Here is a 21296-nt window from a genome sequence, read left to right as displayed (position 1 = left end):
TCCTCCTGCACCCCACAGCTCATCCCCTCCCCTGCTCCCTGGTCCCTCCGCAGCCCAGAGTTAGAATCTTCTGCCTCCCACCCCTAGGATGAGGCAGAAGGAGACAGAAGCAAAGCCTTCTCTTCCACTTACTGTCCTTCAGAAATAACTTATCCTGGAGCTTGGGCTGGAAAGAGGGGAGACAGCCAAAGCCGGAGGAGGTGAGACGGGAGGCAGCTTGGCTCAGGAGTCAAGTGCTCGGGCTCGGGCTCTGGAGTCAGACGGATGTGTGTGCTTTGGGGCAAGTCACTTCGCCTCTGAAGCTCATTTTCCTATTCTGTAAACTGGGGCCCATAGCAGCGTTTTCCTTGCGGGGTGGGTGCCGGGAGTAAATGGGGGAATTTAGGTAGTGTTCCTAGCACACTAGGGACCTTCAAGAAATAGTAATTTCTTTGTCTTTGTCCTCCTCACTGTCCAAGGAATGACCGAACAGGGGACCGCTCTTCCTGGAGGAAGGGCATATGTGAGAATAACCTCTTTAGCTTTTAAATTTTATTTTTTATATAGGTATTGTGTTTGTATATATATTTTTAAGACTTTATTTATTTATTTGAGAAGAGAGAGAGAGAGATCGCAAGAGAGAACATGAGCAGTGGGCAGTGGGAGAGGGAGAAGCAGACTCCCCCCTGAGCAGGGAGCCGGATGGGATGGGCTTCGATGTGATGCGGGGCTCGATCCCAGGACCCTGGGATCATGACCTGAGCTGAAGGCAGATGCTTAATCGATGGAGCCACCCAGGTTCCCTCTTTAGTTTTTTTTTTTTTAAACCCAGATGTTCACCTCAGTTTATCTGGGGCTAGGTCCCTGCAGCTGCCACTCAAGGCTGGTGGCGAGAAGGAAGGTAGACCTCCTGAGTCTTCACTCTCCTGGACTCTGTGCCCCTTTCCATCTGTCCCTTCCATGCCCTATCCCAAACCACACTGCCTTGTCCCGGAAACCCTCTGGGGCTAGATCGGTTAGGGAGCATTCTTGATTTCTTCCTTCAGTCAACGTCCCCACATCTGGGTACAACAGCTGCTTCTCCCTGGGATGCCTGCGTCTTGGGTAATCGGTGGGAAAATTGGAACCATGAGATTGGCAGGGGGCTCTGAGAACTCTTGCAGCCAGACGTGATGTGGGTATGGATAGGTCTGAGCCAGCCTAGTGAAGGCTGTGCTCGATAGGGTAGAGGCCACAGTGTCTCTGGGCAGCAAGGGTGTTAATGCTGCACGCCCCAGGATGAAAGACAATGGGTAGATACTGCAGCACGAGGGGAAAAGGGTAGAGGGAGAAGGACTTCCCTGCAGAGTGGACCAGAATGGACCGCAGAGAGGGGCCCTGCCCTGGCACTGGTGGGTGAGGAGGCAGGAGGCAGGTATAGAGCCTCAGGCAATTTGGGACAGGGGTGCCATTTTCCTACACAGCTCTTATCACAGCGAGAGTGTGTGAGTGCTTGTTGGGTGTTCCTCCGTTACAGGCAGGGGAGGTGGGGGGCTTCCTCAGGGTTAGGGGGTGAGTGGAGCAGATGGGGCTCTCATGCTGAGAGAGGGCTGTCAGGCCCCTCTGACTCTGAGCCCACCAGCCTTTCAATGTTGGGTGACCTTGGTTGGGGGACACAGATGGCCCCTCCAAGGTGCTATCATTTGGGATCTTATTTGGGCACTCCAGTAAAAGGCCTGCCCCCATTTCTGGGAGGAGAAGCAGGCCTGCCTGCTGTCTGTCCTGGGGACCTCATTCTGGGGACTCCATGTTTTTTGTGTTGTCCTGCTGTCTGTCCTCCTGTCTGTCTCCCACCAGTGTCTCTTCCCCTTCAGCCCCTGCTCTTCCTCCAACACCCAGTCTCTATCCTACCTGCCCCCCAGCCCCCAGTATTCCCTGAAGGGATGGCTCCTAAGGTGCTGCCTTGCCCTGTCCTTAACCCTGCTCCAACCCTGTGGCCCAAGGCCCGTGCCCCAGCCCAGCCCACTCTGGGAGCCCCACCCTGGGCCCCTCGTTCTCTCCAGTTCCTCTTCTCTGACTGGGCATTCATTCACGACTTTCCTCCTTTCCTGTCCCTCACCCAGGGCTCCAGCGTGCAGCGGGAGGGAAGGCTCCAGGACTCTGTTCCCTCTGTTTAAAGTCTCCAGGTTGGTAAGCCAGGAGGGAGGCTTCCCCTCGCCATCCTGCCTCCCACTGCTTCTTAGCCAAATGCCTCTCCCCAGCCTAGAGGGCCAGAAATGGGGGAGGGGGGCTATCCCTGGTGGGCCCAGGCCTTTGCCAGGGGAGGGGACAGCAGAGACTTGACTCTGGGGAGGGCAACTTGCCTGGCGGAGAATGTGTCTATGTGTGCATGTGAGTTAGTATGTGTGTGCATGTACATATGTGTGCTGGCTGCAAAGCCTCTGTGTAGTTGGGGGTGGGAAGGGGGGGAGGAGGCAGGAGCCCCCTGCTGAGGGGACTGGTGGCGGGGAGGCGGGGAGGGGGGATCAGGAGCAGGGGGCCCTTCTTATGGAGGGAAGCCTGTGTTCCAGCAGAGGCCAGAGGGTGGGGGATGGGACATGGGATCATATCCCACCTCAGTACAGCTCTGTTTAGTTTATAGGCACTAGCAAACCTGTGATCTTATTTCATTTATTCAGTAATTCAATCATTCATTCATTCATTCATTTGTTCATATTGTTCATAAATAAAGATTTATTGAATACCTCCTCTGTGCCAGGCACTGAGCTAAGGTCTGAGTCCCAACAATGACCAAGGCAGATAAAAGTTCTTCCATTGCTGAAGTGCTGAGCAAATAGAGGGTAAGGAGTTGGTTAAGTTCACCAGCCACGGAGCCTGGGCTGTGGCCCGGCCAGCTGCTTGCAGAATACTGCTCCCACTCCAGGACTGACTCTGTGTCTTCCGAGGTCCCTGTCCACTCCTGCTCCTCTGCTGGCAGCTGCTCTGTACTTTAAGTCCTTGTAGAGTGTTCCTTGACCCGATGGCACCTCTTTACATCGTGTGACCCCACCAAGTAGGCAGTAATCGAGGCTCCAAGTCCCTGGTGATCTTGGGGACTGTGGGCAGCATGGTTGGACCAGTGCCAAGGCCACTTCACAGGGCCTCAGTGACCCAACCGCCTAAGTCTGTGCCCAGGACCAGCAACTTGGGGCCCTGGACCTGAGACCACCTGATTTGGGCTCCAATCCTCATGTAAGCCATTTCCTAGCTCTGTGGGCCTGGACCAGATGCTTTTCTCTGAGCCTCCGTGTTCCTGCCTGTAAAATGGCAGGGTTGTCGGGCATCTGGCTGGCTCAGTCAATAGAGCATGTGATTTTTTTATCTCAGGCCCCACGTTGGGTGTGGAGCTTACTTAAAAAAGAGGGGGGGGTGTGTAAATTCAAAACAGAAATGGCAGGGTAATGAGAAGAGTACAAGAAAAGCAGCAGCTGGTCCAGAGCCTGGCCTACAGCAAGGACTGTGCCCCATTGCTGGTTCCCTTTCTGCTCACACCCCTCCCACCCCAGGGCAGCCTGAGCCCAGTGTTGTCTGGGTCCTTCTCTGTCCCCCCACCTGAGGAGTGGGGCTGCAGGATCCCCACCGTGGCTGTTTGAAGACTCACATCCTCCAGCCCTTTTCCATCTCCCTGAAGGATGCTTCAGCCCCAATCTGGGCGGGCAGCTGGGGGAGGCAGCCCTCCTTGCCACTGTGGCTGCTGCTGCTGCCTTGATGGCTTTTTAATAACTTTGCTCCGAGACAATCTGCAGAGCGCTCACTCGTTTGTCTGCCTCTTAATTAAAATTACCGTTTTCCTAAAAGAGCAACGGGGCTGCTCCCCTCCCTCTCCTGCCCAGTGGTTGCTGCCAGAAGGAGGCAGGAGCACTTGAGATGGCAGCCCTTCCCCTCTGCCCACCCTCCTCCCCCCCTGTCCTGGTCACTCGGGCCAACCCCCCTTCCCCCGTACCCCTAGCAGAAGGGCTGAGCCTCAGCCTCCCTGGTGGGCTTGGGGCAGGGAACCAGGAAGGGGGCCTGAATGCTCTCCTTTCTCACCCACCCTTTTCTGGAATACTCCCAGAGGCAGGGAGCTCAATATCTTCCAAGACTTCCTGTATCTGTAAAGAAGGGAAGCAACCCGGTCCTGCCTATCCACCCAGAGCAGAATAAGATGTGGATGGGTTTTGGAAGAGTACAGTGAAGGATTATTAGGGGTGGGGATGGGTGGGGGGCATCCGTGGAGGTCAGTGCCTCAACATTGACTCGGGTTTCACTTACAAGAGTACTCTGAGCTCCCTTTGTGGGCTCCGAGTTGCAAGGGAGTGGGGGCCTGGCAAGGTGGGGGGCTCATTTAGTCCTTGCTGAGTTTTGGGGGGAAAATCATCCTATGTAAAAATGAAAATACTAATGACCAATATTTACTGAATGTTTACTTGATAATACAGGAGCCATAGGCTGGGTTAAGCTCTGTGCATGTGCTAGTAAAACAATGCTATTGTTTTATGGGGGAGGAGACAGACCAGAGAGGTCAAGCAACATGCCAAAGGTCACACAGATAATCCATTATGGCAGCCTCCATATTGCCCTACTCCCCCTCCACCTAAAGCACTCTAGCTTCGGTCTCTCATGCTGTAGGCAGAGAGGTACACTTTACCTCACTCTCTGAGGCCCTGCGAGTGGGGGTCCTCCAGAGTTCATGAGAATTGGCTCTGAGGTTTATCTTCACCTTCCTGCCCCAACCCCATTCCTGGTTCGGCCCCAGGGGAGCCTAGAGTGGGAGAAGGTTGGGGAGGGGTCTGGAGGTTAGCATGTTCCCATTTCCCGACCTCCTTTTGGTTCAGAGCAGAATTCCTCTCCATGTGGGGAATGGGCCACAGGGCCAGGGAAGTGACTCAGTGACCTGGTTGTGACAGCATGTGCTGCTTGGTTGTAAGGTGGTTTCACACTGTGACTTCATCGGTGAGGCCCACCTAGTAAACCATCCTGGAGGATGGGGAATGCCTGGGGGCCTGGAGATCCAACACCAGGAAGGACCCCCCCCCCCCTTAGAAGTCTGTGTCTCCAGCAGCTCCCCCTGGGGCTGGCCTGTCTCCTCTGTGAACCTTTGTTTTTAGTGGCTCATCTTCCGGGATGTCCCCCCTTGTCACCTCCACTTCTGTGCCTCCCTGAGATGCTCCTCCAGGGCCACCTCCAGGCTTGACCTTCTGAACTCTCCCACCATACTGTCATGTGTTTTCTGGCCATTGGTTCTGGACGCAGCCGAGCCTGCTGGTCCACTTTTGCTCTTCAGGGGCAGGAAATGCATGAAGCCTTGAAGCTGAGGATGAGGACAATAGCAATGGTGGGAACCATGGTGAGGGACAGTGCATGTGCTCCTTAAAGATATTAAAATCCAAAAAAACGAAACAGCACATACCAGCCGGACAAAATACCTGTGCCTAGTGTGGCCCCAGCGTGATCCTTGCCAAACTGTGGTGCACTGGTGATGGCGACACAGAATAGGTGCCTCCTAATTGTTTGTTGAGTGAATACATGATTGTACACGTGCTAAGCATGGAGCTAGGTACTTCACATGTTTAATTCTTCCCATCTTCCCAAGGGTAGGCACTGTTTCCCCCATTTTGCCTTTGGGGAATCTGACATCCAGGGAAGTAAAATGACTTATTCAAGAGTACACACATATGAGAGGGCTTAGGCAAGATTTGAACCTTGGCTTGTTGTGCTATTCCTGCTCTGTTTGGTCGTGAGCATGTGTGCGCGGGACGCATGACACACACTCTCGGTACCTGCCCTTGATGGCCAGTGGCCACCCGGTCAATATGTGCCCCATGCCTTGTGGGGTGGTAGGGTTGAAGAAGTTGAGGGCTGCAGAGGCAGGGAGGGAGCGGATGCCCATCACCCCAGCACACCCCTCCTCCCTCAGCTTCCGGTCCCATCCCAGCAGCTTGGGGATGGTGGCGTGGTGACAGGTGCCGAGCTGCAGAGATGACAGCACTGCTGATTCCCCCATAATTACTGTCTGATGAGATGCCAGAATTAGCCACCGCACGAGCATGGGATGCAGATATGGGGCACAGTGCAGGGAAGCAGCTGGGGGTGAGGGAGCCTCTCCTTCCAAGCCTGGGACCCCCCTGGCAGTAGGGCAGGGTCAGCAGTGGGGAGGAGGAAGCAGAATAGAAGGAAGCACTGTGTAGTTAATATGCATCAGATATTATAATGCGAGTTGTGATTTTCCAGTCCTCAGAGTGGTTAGGCATGCTCCTGAGATGGGCTGGCTGCCGGACAGGGCATCAAGGGCCTCAGGGCACTAACCAGAGACTTATAGGCAGAGCAGGCTGCCCGGGGTAGACTCTTGAGTACACCCTTGGGTGCCTAAGCCTCAGATCTGCCTTACTGGGGCTGTAGGGGATAGAGGTGCTGGGAGGGGGCTAAGCCCCGGAGCAGAGTCCTTGAATCATATTAGCAAGGCCAGGCACCAGAAGACAGATGGAAGTGCCTGGAAGGAGCAGGCAGCTTCAGCTGACCTTGCCAGAAGAGTCATCCATCCCAGGCAAGAGGAATCAAGTTGGCCTCCAAAGTTCGAGGTCAGGGGAGGCCTGAGATTTAGCAGCAGGAGTCAAGGGAGGTGTGTTCTGGTCCCAGAGCAGGGCTGGGTGTGTCCTGGGTATTTGTTACCCCGGCACACATGCTGGGAGCAGGGGGAGGGCTGCTGAGGCAGAAGCAGAGAGGGGTCATCTGGGTTGCTCAGACCTCATCACACCATTGGAGCAGTTTTGAAGGCCACCAGCGAGGAAGAGTGGTAACAACATGGAGGTCACCCAACAGAAGGCAGACAGCTGGGGGGCTAAAACCAGGCCATGAAGGAAGGACCTAAAATGTTGGGTTCAGAAGAGGAGATTCAGGTTCTAAAGCCCCCATCCTGCTCTGAAGGGAGAGGTCATGACCTGCCCCAGATCCCTCTGAGGGCCATGGGCATAGATGCTGGCTCATTTTAGGGAAGGAATAACCCCACACGATGATCAGTGACTCAGATGTAATGAGTTCTTCATTCCTGGAGGTATCCAAGCCCTGGCTGGATGGCATTCCTGAGATAGGGAGGACTTCCAGTTCCTCTGTGGCAGGGGTTGGGAGGACTCTGTACCCAGCTAAAGTGTGAGAAGGTAGGGCCCCTAGAGGTTCTTTCAGAACTGTGGGACCTCTGCCCAGCCATGGGCCTCTGTGGCCCTGGAGCAGCTCAGTTCCCTGCCCCCCATCCCTCCCAGCCCCACCCTGGGGAAGAGTCCCTTTGAATCTCCTGGTGTGGGGCCTCCCGGGGTGGGGGATGGTGCTCTGTGCTTCACCCAGGAGGAGGGCTGCTCCAGTCTCCTCTCTCACGGACTTGAGAGGAGGACAACAGAGGCTCTGGCCCAGTGGCTGGACGACACAGGGATGCCTTAGTGGCAGAGTCAGCATTTCCTTCAGGGCAGCAGGGTGTACAGGAAAGAAGGGGGTCTGTGCTGAGAACCCCCACCCTTGAAATGAGAATCCTCCACTTGTCAGCTCTGATCTGGGCAAGGTACTCTTCCCGAACCTCCTCTTCCTCGTTGTGAAGTGAGAGAGAGGAACCTGACAAGGGGACCCTGAGAACTGAGTAAGCACTGGCCACCGAGCCCTCGCAGACTGTCCGGGGGTGGGGGGTGATGTGCACTGTTGTTGGGGGCAGTGGCACTCGGCCGGTTGGCGTCTCCCACAGCACCCAGTGGGCCTGGTGCCCAGCTTACCCCTCATCACTTCAATGGACGGGTGGTTTACTTGTGAAGAGAAGGTTGGAGGCTTCCAGTCTTGCAGATGGAAGGGGAGACTTTATTGCTTGCTTTCCAGCCTGTGCTCTGACTTCCTGGATCTGCTCTGGTGGGAGGGTTCAGGTGACACAACAGGGACAAATTCTGAAAGATGCCTGTGGTATCTGATCTGGCTTCCCAGGTCAGGCAGGAAATCTGCGGGGTCTCCTGCCTTCTCCCACCTCCGCTTGGGCCTCGACTCTCCAGAGGCTCTCTGGTCCTAACCTGGTGTCCCCAGGGAGAGGAATAATATGATGCAGATTTGTCTGTTTGTTCTCTGTCAGCTTGCTAGGCAGTAGAGTAATTAACCCATGACGTGAGGGTTGAGCCCTGGAGCCCAGTGGCCCCAGCTTCACCTTTCGCAGCAGGTGGAAGAGGGTCAAAGGCACATGGCTCCTCCCCCTGAGCACCTGTAGAGGTAGAGCAAAGGCTGAGGGTGCTCTGTCCTTGGCATCGCCTTTTGATTAAACAACCGTCAGAGTGGAGGTGCCTTGAGGTTTATACCCATCCCTCTATTTCAAAAAGGAATTCGAGCACTTTAGCAAGGAAGCCCTGAACCTGGCAAAGAAGGAGAGAGGCCAAGGAAGTTGCTTCCCTGAGGTGTAGCTGGATTCAGGAAAGGCAAATGGGGTCCCCACTGTCTCACACTCCAAGCTGGAGATGGATTGACCTGGCACTTGAGGTAGCCTCTGGATGCACTGCGATCTCTCGGGGGGTGGGAGGTATCCTTAAATGTACATGATGTGTCTACACCGCACAGTGTGCTGTCTGTCCATATGGCATCTGAGACCGCAAAATGGTGAGTCAGGGTGGCGTCTGGGTGACCTGGGTCCTGGCTGGGCCTGGGTGTGCCCATCTGCGTGTAGATGCCCGTGGCGAGTGCAGGTGAGGCAGTTTGTGGCTGGACACATGTTGGTGAGCGGGTACTGGGCAAGTGGGCATGCACCATGGTGCACAAGTATGATGCCGATAGGGTGAGTGAGCAGGAGCGTGTGCCTGAGCTGCTGAGCATGCGCTTGGCATCTGGAGATACCAGGACCCTGGTGGTTCTGGTGGCTGAGGGAGCTGTCTGGGTGCTGGCAGAGAAAGCGCCTCCTAGAGAGAGTCTGACCCCAAGAAGGATGGTGTCTCTGTGGAAGATGTGGAGGGATCTAGCAAGTCTGGGGCTCCTGCCCAACATCTAGGAGGCCCTCGCTGAACACTGGATATTGACAACTTCCCCGTGGGAAGGTGGGAGTGATGGATGGGCCCCTCATTTCCAATAGGTTGGGATGTCTCCCCCTGGGAACAGGAGGTCCCCTCCTCTAAGCATGCTTTTGGCCCAAGGCAACTTTAGGGGTGAGGTCCCTCTGTCCGTGCTGGCTGCCCTGGCCATAGCACCCTGAGGCTCCAGTGCCCCTTGGGAGAGCAGGAGCTCTGGCAGCCTCTTCAGAGTGGTGGCAGAGCTGGGGGACAGGTGCCCATGTCCCTCCCTTCCCACCGTCTTGTGTTTCCTTCCTCTCAGCCTGTGTTCCTCTCGGCTGCCTCTCCAAGGAGACGGAGAGCTGACAGGACACCTTCCCTCGGCGCGTGATGGTGGAGATGCCATGCAGGAGTTAGCTGGTTAACGCGGCGCCACGTGGGCCCACGCCAGGGCTGGTCCCAGCTTTTCCAGCAACAGCTTCAGACAGAGGGTGATACGCTCCCCTCTGCATCTCCGCCCCCTCCGTTCCCAGGAAAGTCAATTAGCCAGATCTTCATTAGTAGCAAAAAATCAAAACCCTTCAGTGCTGGGTCTGATAAAACTCTGACAGTGGGGTGAAAGGAAATCAGGGAATCAGGCCGATGGGGAAGGAACTGCCTCCCACTTGCCCCCTAGGCTGGTGCCTTTATTCAGTGCACAACCTGTGTGCCTGTCTACTGGGTGTTATTAGCTTTTTATTTTTTTTTAAACAAATGAGAGGACTGAGGCTCAAGGAGGCTGCTAACCTGCTCAAGGTCACACAACTGGTTAGCGGCAGAGCTAGGTTTGAACAGAGCTTTCTCACCCCCAAATTGATTTTTGGTAACGTCATAGCTTTGCCTGTTTGCGGAGTGGGATGGTGCAGGGGAAAGAGGGAAGGTTGTTTATCTGGCCTTCTTGTCAAGTGGCTGGCTTCTGGCCCTTTTGCAGCAAGGGGAAGTCTTGTTTGAGGAGTGTGGTCAGGGTGCTATGTGGGGCCCCTGATTTCTGTGTGGTGAGCTTCCCCCGGGATGGGGTGGATGCCTAGGTTTGTGGCTGGCCATGACCCATAGCTCTTCTCTCTGGAGCTCAGGATGCTCTAGCATGTTTTCTACCTTGCAGCCGCCGAGTCCTCCTAAGGAGATTGTTAGTCTATGTCCTCCTGGGGCTTGGGGCCTGGGGAGGAGGGGGTGGTGGTGGCTCTCCTGGCAATTGCCTTCTGGGAAGTGGCATAGTGGAATGGAAAAAATCCTCGTCCCTGGGGTCCAGGATGCCTGGGTTCCACTTCTGGCTCTGTCTCCAGCTCCTGTATGACTGGGTCAGGTCCACTCTCTGGGCCTTTGTTTCCTTCCTGTGAAAGGCATTTGGCTGGAGGAGTCGCAGAGACTGCTTTTCAAGATACAGGCAGGGGTATACAGAACAGGCTGGAGATGTCACTCCTGCCCACTGATGGGAGAGGGCAACAGGTAGAAGGAAGCAAGGACTCCACAGCCATGCAGAGCCAGGGTGGCTGGTGGAGATGTCACTGACACCAAGCCTGACGTGGTTTGATGGCCCCCAGGTCCCCACCCCTCTCCTGAGGTGGCCTGATGGCCTCCTTCCCCCACCCCATTCTGTCCTGCAAGACCACCCCATCTGGATGGAGTGGTAGCTCTCCCATCAAGGAGGCCTCCAGTCTGAGGGAGGAGGCTAAGGCCTTGCCCTGAGGCAGCTTCCAACCGAATGAGGTAACCAGGGTCCTACACTAGTGTCCCTGGTAGAGGACGTGCAGCCCTGCCCTGAGCCCGAGCAGGTGGAGAGAATCGGCAGGAGAGTCTGGCGAGGGATGGATGAGACGGGAAACTGGCAGAGGGAGCATCTGGCTGGGGCAGTGCTTGCCCTACCTTCGGGGAGCCCAACACCCGTTCTCTCTCAAATTCCCTCTCCCCAGAGAGAGCCCCAGAAGTTCTGCTGGGGGCACCTGGGACCCAGACTCCCCTGCAATGGCTCCTCCTGGGCAGGTGAGGGCTCCTCCCCGCAGCTCCAAGGAGGTCCTTTAATTCGATTCCAACTAGTTTAACAACTAAGTAGCCTTCAGTGGGTTTTAAATCTACGCAAATTGGTTTGTGTTTTTCTGCCTGCGTGAAGCTGTGACTGGCAGTGCCCTGCACCCTCCCCTGCCACCTGGCTCCCTCCCGGGCTCTGTTGTTCCCTGCCCCACACCCCTCCTGAGTCTCCGCCCCAGCTTCCCTGGGGGCTGGGGTAGCAGAGCTCCCTGGGCACAGGGGTGGAAGGGCTCTGTGGGCAGGGGCAGGGGCCACAGTCCTAGTCCCCCGCTTTCTAGCGCCATCCCCCAGGCTCCCCCACTCCGTCCCAGCCTGAGGGAAGGGAGTCCGTTTGGTGATTCTTCTGAAGTCACCCAACCTCCCTGATCCTCAGTTTCCCTGGTTGTACTTCAAGGAGAACTAACCTACCCCAGGCCCTTCCCCATGTGGCTCTGTAGATCAGTGCTGGGGGTTGAGGAGGAGCATCAGCCAGGGACCACCCTGCCTCTGTTGCCTTCTTGTCCAGCCCACTTTCTCCCCACTAAGGCAGCCTCCAAGAAGTGGTCCATCTATGGGGGATGGGCTCCACCTGGCCTCCTCCTACTTCTCTGTCCACCCGTCTGACACCTCAGGGGGACCCAGGGATAACAGCTTGCCTGGCCTTGCCCCTGCCTCCCTGGTGCCTCTGCTCCTAGGCACTGGGAAGTCACCTTTATTGTCTAACCATCTGCCCCATGCTTTCAAGATGGCTCCCTTCGCTCCCTGGCCTCCCTCTCATGGGTTCCCCTCCTCCTTCCTCTCTGTCTTGCCCCCCAGACCAGACAGGCTGTCCTGAGGTGGCCTGACACTCAGGAAGGTGCTGCTGGGTTGGTGAGGAATAGGGAAACAGGGGCAGGTATGGGGGCTTCCAGCCCCCACTCTGTGCCAGGAACTGGACATGAAGCCCTGTCCCTAATCCTTGGTCCAACTCCCTCTTCCCCTCCAATCACCCTTCCTCCTATCCCCCCTCCCTCCACCCCCCCTGCCAGTCTCTGAGGTTCTGGTTGGAGTGACAGGGAGACTCAACAGGGCGCTGGGCATTAGCAATTTGGGGGGATATTACACAGGAATGTTTACAGAAAGGCAATTGCCCGGAAAATGACTTTGGTTGCTGTGGTATGGGGCGGAAAAGATGGTTTTAGAAAACAGACACAGATGGGCTTCTGCTCCAGGGACCTATAGACAGATAGCAGGGACGAGGGGCAGGGGCATGCAAGGAGCACAGGGCCAGGGGCACCCAAAGACAGACAGGCCCGTTCCTTCAAGGGGAGGGGGTGGAGTGAGGCGAGGGATGATCACCTTACCTGCTCTAGGTTCCTGGACCCTCTGCCAAGCTTGACCTTTGACCTCTGGCCTCTTACTTCCCAGCACAGCGTGCTTCCTGATTGCAGCAGGCACCCAGTAGGATGGAGATGTCAGGCACAATTGACGGTGGCAGCCGCCTCGGGGCTCCTTCTGGGTGACTTGGACTCCTCTTGTTTGGCTGCAGACAGTGGGAGTGGGGGAGCCTCGAGCTGCATGTGTGTGTGTATGTGTGTGTATGCATGTGTGTGTGTGTGTGTGTGTGTGTGTGTAAAGCACTTTATGGTCTGAGCCAGGCCCTCTACTCTTCCAGGAGTCTCCATGCACCCCTTCTCTTGCCCTGCTCAGGCCTCACTGGGATCTGGCCCCGAGGACCTGTGGGCTCCCTGAGCTGGTACCCGGCCCCCATCTCTGCCCAGGTGATGGATGGGGCACGCCTGGGAGCCCTCTCAGGTCCTCATGGGAGGGGCCTCATCCAGCTTCCTGATCTCTGGGAGGAGGGAGCCAGGGACCTAAGCTCTGGGTTTTGAGCTTGGGGGTCCTCACGGCAGGGACCTCAGAGAGAGACTTCTCTTTTTTGCACCTTGTAGCTTCCTTCTTTCGTCTACTTCCTTCCCTTCCTTGCTCTTCTTCCCTCTCCCTCCCCCCTTCTCTTCTCCACATTCTCTTCCTCTGAAGATGATGTCATGTGTGAATGTTGCCCAGTGGCAGCCAGAGGACAGTAGTGACATCTGGGGTAAAGACACTAGGTGGAGATGGGCTCGATGGCTAGTGAGATGGTGTCACTAAAACTTGGGGATCTTAATTCTCATCATGAGTTACAGTGATCTCATGTAAAAGAATGCAGAGGAGGATAAAAATAAATCAGGCTCATAAATAAAGGTGGAATTTGGAACTGGCGGCAGAAAACAACAATGTGGCTGTCTTCCCAAGCGCCTGCGCCCTTATCCCCCTCTGGCCACTGGGAGGCGCCCACCACCTCCTGTCACCCCAGCCACAGGTCTGGCCCTTCCCCCAGACCCAGGCTGGGAAGGCTGAGCTGAGAGTCACAGAACCCCTCTCCCCACTTTCCCTCCCCCTCGTTCTGAACTGGATTGCACCAGTCTCAGGCATCTTCTCCAGGGCTTGGGTCTCTGACTCAAAAATTATGATTGGCTGGCAAATCCTCTGACCCCAGCTTTTTTCTCTGGCTCCCCAGCCTCCACCCTTCATGGTCCTTCAATCCCCAGCCTGCTTACCCATCAAGGCCTCTCTGTCCCATCTGTCCCCTCTGCCACCCCCGAAGACCCCTGCCCATACGGACCCCTCACTGCCCCCTGCCACTGAACGGGAAGCGTTGATCTGCTCGGACCGGGGTGCCCAGAGCCTGCTGCTTGCTAGATTGGAATCGATCTCCTGGACTTTGCACTGAGCTGCTCAGTCTGGGGAGGGTCAGGGCCAGTCCGGGGACTTGGTGGTAGCTGGAGCAGGAGCAGGAGCAACGGGAAGGCTGTCCTGCTAGGGCCCAATAGCCAATGTGCCAGGAATATCTTTAATTCAAAAGAACACATTTTCTCCTCCATTGTCTTGCCAGTTTGGGGGGGGGGTGGTCAGCAAGACAGGGACAGGGTTTAGAGGTTACTGTCCCCATTTTACAGATTAATTCCCTCAGGCTCCGAGAGGGAAAGGACCTGTTGACTGAATGAGTAAATAAATGAACAGCTAGCCCCAGGATCTTTCAGGTAAAGGAGCTGACTTAAAACCCAGCATAGCTCAGGCTCGGGGTTCTCTTCTCCCAGTGCCCTGACCTCAGGGGTAACAGGATGGCCCCACAGTCCAGAAGCCCAGGTCAGTCCTCAGTCAGCTGGTGCCCTGCAGAAAGGAGTGAAACGAGCACAGAGCAGGAGCCTCATCTCCCCTCTCCCACCCCAGCTAGGTTCTGTCTTTCTTCTTTAAAAAAAAAAGACTAGGGATCCCTGGGTGGCGCAGCGGTTTAGCGCCTGCCTTTGGCCCAGGGCGCGATCCTGGAGATCCGGGATCGAATCCCACGTCAGGCTCCCGGTGCATGGAGCCTGCTTCTCCCTCTGCCTGTGTCTCTGCCTCTCTCTCTCTCACTGTGTGCCTATCATGAATAAATAAAAATTAAAAAAAAAAAGACTATTTATTTATTTATTTGACAGAGAGATGGGGACAGAGAGAGAAAGAGAGAGAGAGAGAGAGGAACAAGGAGGGGGAGCTGCGGAGGGAGAGGGAGAAGCAGCCTCTCCGTTGAGCAGCGAGCCTGACACAAGGCTCGATCCCAGGACCCCTTAATCAAGCTCTGAGCTGAAAGCAGACCCTTAATGGACTGAGACACCCAGACACCTCCCCACCCCACCTCAGCTAGTTTCTGTCTTTGCTAAATAAAGCTGAGGCTCTCAAAGGTTCTTAAAGACATGCTACAGCTTTGCAGATCAAAGCCCCTCCTTCCCACCACCCCTCAGAGATAGCAAATTGTCTTTCCTGCCCCTGCCCCTCTCTCTGCCACCCCCCAGAATCGAGCTTCTGCCTCACCCCGGACTCCTCCCTCCACCAATGCCTGGGTACCTGCCGGCTGAGCCCTGACCTCAAGAAGGCAGGGACAGTCCTTGCTCTACTCTCCCTCTGTTCAGGCTGCTGGGCAGCCCCCTCCTCGCCACCGCCACCCACAGTGAGATTTATGGGACTGCAGTCATAAATAGGGCTGCAAGCACATGTCCACTGTCCGCAGCTGCTTCCCCTCCACTGCCGGCTCTAGCAGCCCAGACCCCTCCTTGCCAGTCTAGTCTTGCCCCTTTAACCAACCTGGGAGACCCTGGGTGACCCCTGGGCCTCCCATAGTTCCTGCTTGTCTCTGTCTCAGCCCAGACATGTTGAGACCTCCCCCTAGGAGCCAGGGAAGCAGGTGCAGGCATGGAGGGTGGGGATGGGGCTGAGCAGCTCTTCTGGGTCCCAGAGGGCAGAAAGGCACGGGGCGGGGAATGAGAACCGGAGACCTGTCCCCTGCACCTGTGTGTCCAGAGCCCTTGGAGGGCACTGTGAGCCTGGCTGTCTGGCACAAGGAGAGAAGTCCCTCTGGCTCTGGGCAGGGCTGGGCCAAACTCTAGACCTGGGATTCCAGCAGCAAGCCCCATGGGCGGAATCCACCCTACCTGGGCAGAGAGAGGCCAATGGCCGTGGATGGTCTCCTCCTACTCAGTTGTACCCAATGCAAATCTCTGGTGCTGAGGGTAAGCGGAAGACAGAGGTTAAAGCTCATGGGAGGCAGCCCCCCGACTCTGGTTGGGGCTATTTCTCTGGTGTCTAGAGCATCCCCATCCTGTCTCTCCTTCTCCTGGATGATTATTCAGGTCACTCCTTTTCAGCCACATTCAGTGGTCCCCTAGATTGTCAGCAGTATCTTGAGGGCAGAGACTAGGCCTTCCTGAAGATGGTCCCAGGGTTCCCAGCCCCACTCAATCAGGGGCCATCTTCGGGAATTCCCTCCAGATCAGGGACTCTCTGCACCATATTAACTCAATGTTTTTCATTAACTCTCTTTGAATCTAAATAAATTTACTTAAAAGGAAGTCTTATCTCTTTACCATCCCCAGGAATAATATCCATGGCATCAGTGGTTGGACTTTCTATCTGGGGTTTCCTAATTCTTATGAAAATAAAGGTATAAGTATTAGAATATGAAACTGTTCCTGCCAAAGACAGCTCTTGTGAATCTGAACCTTACTTTGGGGAGCATGCCAGAGGGTGATGACTACAATGAAAGGGACAGATGCCTGGTATGGGGTGGTGGGGGAGACAGGAGGGACCCCAGACGCAGTGCCAGGCTGGGGACAGGTGAGATAAACAGAGAGGAGCACCTAGTGCTGAGTGGTGTTGCCATTGTTCTGTCAATAGACATTTGTTGAGAAAGTGTGATGGGAGGGGATGGGGCTAACCTAATAGATATTGGGGTCAAATCTAGCCTCTACCACTCACTGTGGCTTTGGGCATGTCGTTGGACTTCTGTGACCTCGGCAGCCCCATCTCTGAAATGGGGCCACTGTGATAATCCCCCAAAAGGGGTGCTGAGAGGCTCATACATCATGATGATGGTGGCTCATCAGGCCTTTGGAAGCCATGGAATTTGTGTCTGTGGAAGTCATTCTTCCTTTAGTTTTGGTGGGAGGTGCTGGGGCCTCAAAGTCTCTGTCCCCCAGATCTACATGCTTCAGCCATAAAGCCTGGGGAGGAGTGTGTGTGTGTGTGTGTGCACATGCACACGCGTGCTGGGGAAGGGGTGGCTTTTCCTGAAATGTGGCTGAATCTCTCCTTTCCTCCTGTGGAGCACAGGAGGTGAGTGAGGCCTGGCGGCAGGCCTAATGCACAATGGATGTGTGGAGGAAGGGGGCCGAGGTGGCTTGGTGCTGGACGGAATCTGGCTGGGTCCCAGGATCCCCAGCTTCCTCTTCTTTGCCCCAGGTGGCCCGGCGGCGAGTCAGCCCTTGTGTGGAGGTTCACATGTTTGCTGAAGCGCCTGACACCCCCAGACCTAGGTTACGCTTGGGGGTGTGGCTTTGAGACTAGTGGATTGTGGGGCTCGCGAGGTACGCCGGTGAGACTGCATTTATCTCCTAGTGGGGAGACACCTGGCATCTGGTGAGGGTGGCACTCTGGAATCACTGTCCCCTGCTGGGGCTCTGTAAAGTCAGCTTTGAGGCTGGAGGACAGGAGACAGCAAGGCTGGGCCTGGTGAGGCCAGCAGCTCAGGGATGGTGGGCATATGGGAAAAGGATTCAGAATTCTGCATGGGGACCTCAACCCCCGGCCTTCTCTTTTTTTTTCTGCTTCTGTACTGTCTTTTGTCCCCTGTGCATCCCTTAAAGGTCTTGAACTTGTGTGTGTGTATGTGTGTGTGTGTGTGTGTGTGTGTGTTGGGAGGGGAGACTGAAAAAAGGGAGGGTCCCAGGGGGAGGGCTTGAGCTGTTCTGTCTGCTTTCTTTCTCCTTTGAGTTTGTCCCAAATCTGTCTCTCTCTCACTGTCCTCTCTGTACCCAGCCTCCCCTGTCTGTCTGTCTGTCTCTGGGAAGGGAGGGAAAAGTGGGGGTCCCATGCCCCAGACCCTGGGCCTCCAAATCCTTCCACCATTACTCCTGCCCCCGGCATCTTAGTCCTGGCCCCTTTCCAAGCCAATCCCCTGCATTTAGGACAAGTGTGTCCTGGACATGCTAGTCTGAGGGAGGAGGTTAGCACGTACACACACACACACACACACACACACCCCTCCTTAGAGGATGCTCCTGAAAGGAAGACTGAACTGGCTCCTTTCCACATCTTTCAGGAACCATCTAAAGGAAACTCCCCTTCCCTCACCTGTTCACACCAGCTCTAGGAAGGAGGAAGGGGACGCATGGCCAGAGATGTTCAGGACCCCTGCGTCCAACCCCTCCTTGGCCTCAAAAAACAGCACCCCCCTGCAGTCATTACCCTTCCAAACCCGCCCGGAAAAGAGCACAAAGTCGGACCCTGCTCTTGCAGGGGGCAGTCCCTGCCTCAGCCCCGCCCCCGCAGGGACCCTGGTGAGGGCTGGGCAGCCCCACCGGGCGCCCGGTGACCCCGCCGTGCCCTCTCCCCTCTCGCAGATCCGGAGCGGAGCAGCCCCCCTATGCTGTCTGCGGACGATGCCGAGTACCCGCGGGAGTACCGGACCCTGGGGGGCGGGGGCGGCGCGGGCAGCGGGGGCCGGCGCTTCTCCAACGTGGGGCTAGTGCACACGTCCGAGCGGCGGCACACGGTGATCGCCGCCCAGAGCCTGGAGGCGCTCAGCGGGCTCCAGAAGGCGGACGCCGACCGCAAGCGCGATGCCTTCATGGACCACCTGAAGAACAAGTACCCCCAGCACGCCCTGGCCCTGCGGGGTCAGCAGGACAGGATGCGAGAGCAGGTGAGTGGGGGGCTGGCTGTGGGCTGGGGAGGGGTCTGAGCCCGTGCTCCCCGCTGCCCGGCCCCCAGGCTCCTCCCTGTTCTGAGAGGCATCTGGGGAGGGAGCTAGAAGGAAGGAGGTGGAGGAAGGGACGGGCCGGTCTGGGAGTTGCCCTGGTTGGCCTTTTCTGGAGCCTGGGGAGGAAAGGGATGGGGGCTCAGCCTCCAAACCTTTGCCTGCGGTCCTGGAGTGGGGGGCGCTGGCAGAGACGCAGAGAGGCGGTTGGACTGGGCTGAAGCGGGGGAAGGTTGTCTTGGACGCCAAAGAAGTGGTGGGGAGGAAGAGCAAACAGTCTTGGGGACCAACTGTTAGGAGCCTGAAGGCCCGGCCCACCTGGAGTTGAGACTGGGGTGGCACCTCTAGATGTGGCCCCCTTGGGAGCCTCAGTAGGCTGGATCTGATGTGGCCCCAGCCCCTGCAAGAACAGAGCCCACAACTCCTGGGACTTTTGACCTCCTCCTTCCTTATTCCTTCCGCCCCAAGACTCGCTGTGTGACTTTGAGCTAGAGGCTGCCTTGGTTTCTCTCCTGCCATCAATAAGCCTTACAGAGGAGTCAGGGTCCTTGCTTCTGGACCAGAGCCTGCCTCCTTCTGTGTGGGGTAGGATGCTTCACTTGTAAACCTCTCCCAGATTCTCGGTTGCCTGGATGCACCTCTCCATCCAAGTATCACCTTCTTGTCTGTGGGAAAGTTCTCTCTTGGGACTAGCCTTCTGCCTACAGTATCACATTGGCGAGATGCCTTGATGGCTGCGGAGACCTAGGCCTTGTACACTCCAGGAGAAGCAGAGGAGGGGAGGGAGGTACATCCCATCCACACTGTTTCAGTAGGGACTGGGGGTGTCAGTCTTGCTCCGTCCCCCTTCTACGTGCTGCTGGGTGTGGCTGAGAAACGGGAAGGGTGTCCCCACTCCTATTGTCACAGAAGGGAACAAGGACACATTGGTGCCTCTCAAGTCACCTCCAGTTCTGTCTTGTCCTTTTCCAGCTTTAGGGTCCTCCTGGGAGCAGAGTTCTGGCTGGAATAAGGGAGACTTGCAGTTGGAAATATGGCCCTCACCCTCAGGGTGCCCCTCTCAGTGGGTTCCTTCTGGTGTGCTGGCTTGGGAGGAGGGGGCAGGGGCATTTGTGATCTGGAGGTGGGGGAAAGGATGGTTACACTTGAGTGGGAAGGGCACAGTCAGTAGAGGGTTTAGAGAAGGGGACACCAGGCAGGCAGGCCTGGTCAGGAAAGGCTTTCTACAGGAAGAGGTATCTAAATGAGGCTTAGAAGGATGAAAAGGGTGTGAATGGGCATCGAGGAAGAGCATGCTGCTTTAGGAGCTGGGAAGATGGGAAGTGAGCATGGTTCTGAGTCGGTCTGGGGATGGGTACAGAGACCCACCTGGCTGGTGCAGAAGGCTCAGGGCGGGAGGCAGTGGGAGATGTGGGGGCAGACTGGAAAAGTGGGGCCAGATGGTGGGAGCTAGGAGGGCTGTGGTTGTTTTTGGATGGTGAATAGGAGAGGACAAAAGGGGGACTGGAGGGAGGGGAAGGAGGCGGGGGAAGAGAATGTGTTAGGGAGGACTAAGGGAAAGGATGGGGAAGTTGAGCAAAGCTTATTTGCTGCCTGGAGGGAGGAGCCAAAGACAGAAAACCTGGGTAGCAGGGAGATGCGGTGCCCTGGGAGAAATAAGAGGGTGGGAGGGACACTTTGAGGGTGGGGGTGGGAGACAGCAATATGGGAGGTGAGTTGCAGAGCAGGGATGTCCATCAGGCGCGCCATAGGTACAGCCTGGGATTCTGAAGGGACCACAGCTTCAGCATGATGATCAAGGCAGAATGGCAGTGGGACTTGGGGCATAAGCCTGGCCACCAAGGCAGGATGGAGTCTGAGAGGGGAGAGGGCCATGAAAGTGGGGAGGAGGAGCCAGGAACATTCTCTCCATCTTGAGGAAGAAGAGAAAGGCCCAGCAGGAGGACCACTTGCGCTTCAGAAGCTGTGGGGGCAGCGCTGGGGAGTGAGAAACAGCCATTAGGACTGGATGGGATCTGTGGGTCTGGAGGGTACCCCTCGTTTCTTGTGATGTGGCGAGGTCATGGTTCGTTTTAGGGGTTGAGGTGTTTGGAGGTGGTGAGAGAGCACGCCCTGGGACACAGATCTGTCTGGGAGTTTTGGCCATAAAACGATGAAGATAGAGGGGGTGATGGCCTCAAGGGGCAGCAGGCCCAAGAGGGAAGGTGGGGGTGTGTCTAAGGGCCTCAGACGTGTCTGGCAAATTCGCTGGCACAGGGAGGCACTCAGCAAATACTCCTCTACTAGATGAGTCAAAGCACAGCAACTCACTCACAAATTCATTCCTTTGTTCATTCACTCATTCATTCCCCCCCCCCCCGGTAGAGTGTGAGTGGGTAAGACCTACAGGCGGTTCTCTGGCCAAGGAGGGCCTGGCGCCTAAGGATAGTGCCAGCTGGGTGAATGTCAGCAGGATGAATGAAGATGAATGGATTTGGGGATGCCGAGGGGGGAGAGGGCTGTGGAGAAGAGGGAAATCAGGAGGTGATGGGTTTCAAGCCTTAGGTGTGGGGTGGCCCTGGGGTGGGAGATGGCAGGGAAGAAAGAGGTGCTGTTAGGACAGTGGCACATGGGGGTGAGGACCCCTGCGGAATGGTTCCGATCTCTGTGAGGTAGGAGATGACATCTTCAGTGCGGAGGGAGAGGAGCTGGAGGAGCCGACAGGTGAGGAACAGCTCCCGGGCAGAGCATCCCGGGAGGCAGTCAAGAACTGAAGAAAAGAAATTCAGGAGTATCTGATGGAGGAGGCCCTCTCCAGGGCTCAGGGATCTCCCAGTCAGGCAGAAGAGAAACAATAAGAAACAGACCAGGGGCTCTAGTTAGAGATCCACCCTCGAAAAGGGACTAGCCAGTGTTGCAGGGTCCCTCTGGGGTATGCCAAAGTTTGCCCCAGAAATGTCCCTCCCTGGCCCATCACAGTCTCCCAGCGG

At 56.2% G+C, this 21296-nt stretch overlaps 1 protein-coding gene and 1 long non-coding RNA gene across 9 annotated transcripts in view; one reads left to right on the top strand and one right to left on the bottom strand.

Annotated features, from left to right (window-relative positions):
• SRCIN1 (SRC kinase signaling inhibitor 1) overlaps window positions 1-21296 on the top strand; it is a 68149-nt gene that overhangs the window by 7625 nt on the left and 39228 nt on the right. For 4 of the 7 annotated variants that reach the window (XM_077852997.1, XM_077852996.1, XM_077852991.1 and 1 more), the window contains exons 2-3: window positions 2082-2144; window positions 17972-18273. In XM_077852997.1, coding sequence (XP_077709123.1) covers window positions 2082-2144; window positions 17972-18273 — 365 coding nt within the window. Of the gene's footprint in view, window positions 1-115; window positions 201-2081; window positions 2145-17971; window positions 18274-21296 lie in introns of those variants that run through there. The other 3 variants (XM_077852998.1, XM_077852992.1, XM_077852990.1) reach the window with 2 other exon arrangements.
• Window positions 14087-20925, bottom strand: LOC144286491 (uncharacterized). Of its 2 annotated transcripts, none has more exons than XR_013354532.1 (5): window positions 20714-20925; window positions 19273-19330; window positions 18483-18727; window positions 15506-15577; window positions 14087-14207 (listed from the first exon to the last, which is right to left on the bottom strand). It is a non-coding gene; the product is annotated as an uncharacterized LOC144286491 (long non-coding RNA). The 2 variants fall into 2 exon arrangements; XR_013354533.1 differs by having other exon boundaries at window positions 18483-18564.

Source organism: Canis aureus, chromosome 16 (genome assembly GCF_053574225.1).
Source record: "Canis aureus isolate CA01 chromosome 16, VMU_Caureus_v.1.0, whole genome shotgun sequence".
In the NCBI taxonomy this organism is placed as follows: Eukaryota; Metazoa; Chordata; class Mammalia; order Carnivora; family Canidae; genus Canis; species Canis aureus.
This window is presented reverse-complemented; position numbering and strand designations above follow the sequence as displayed.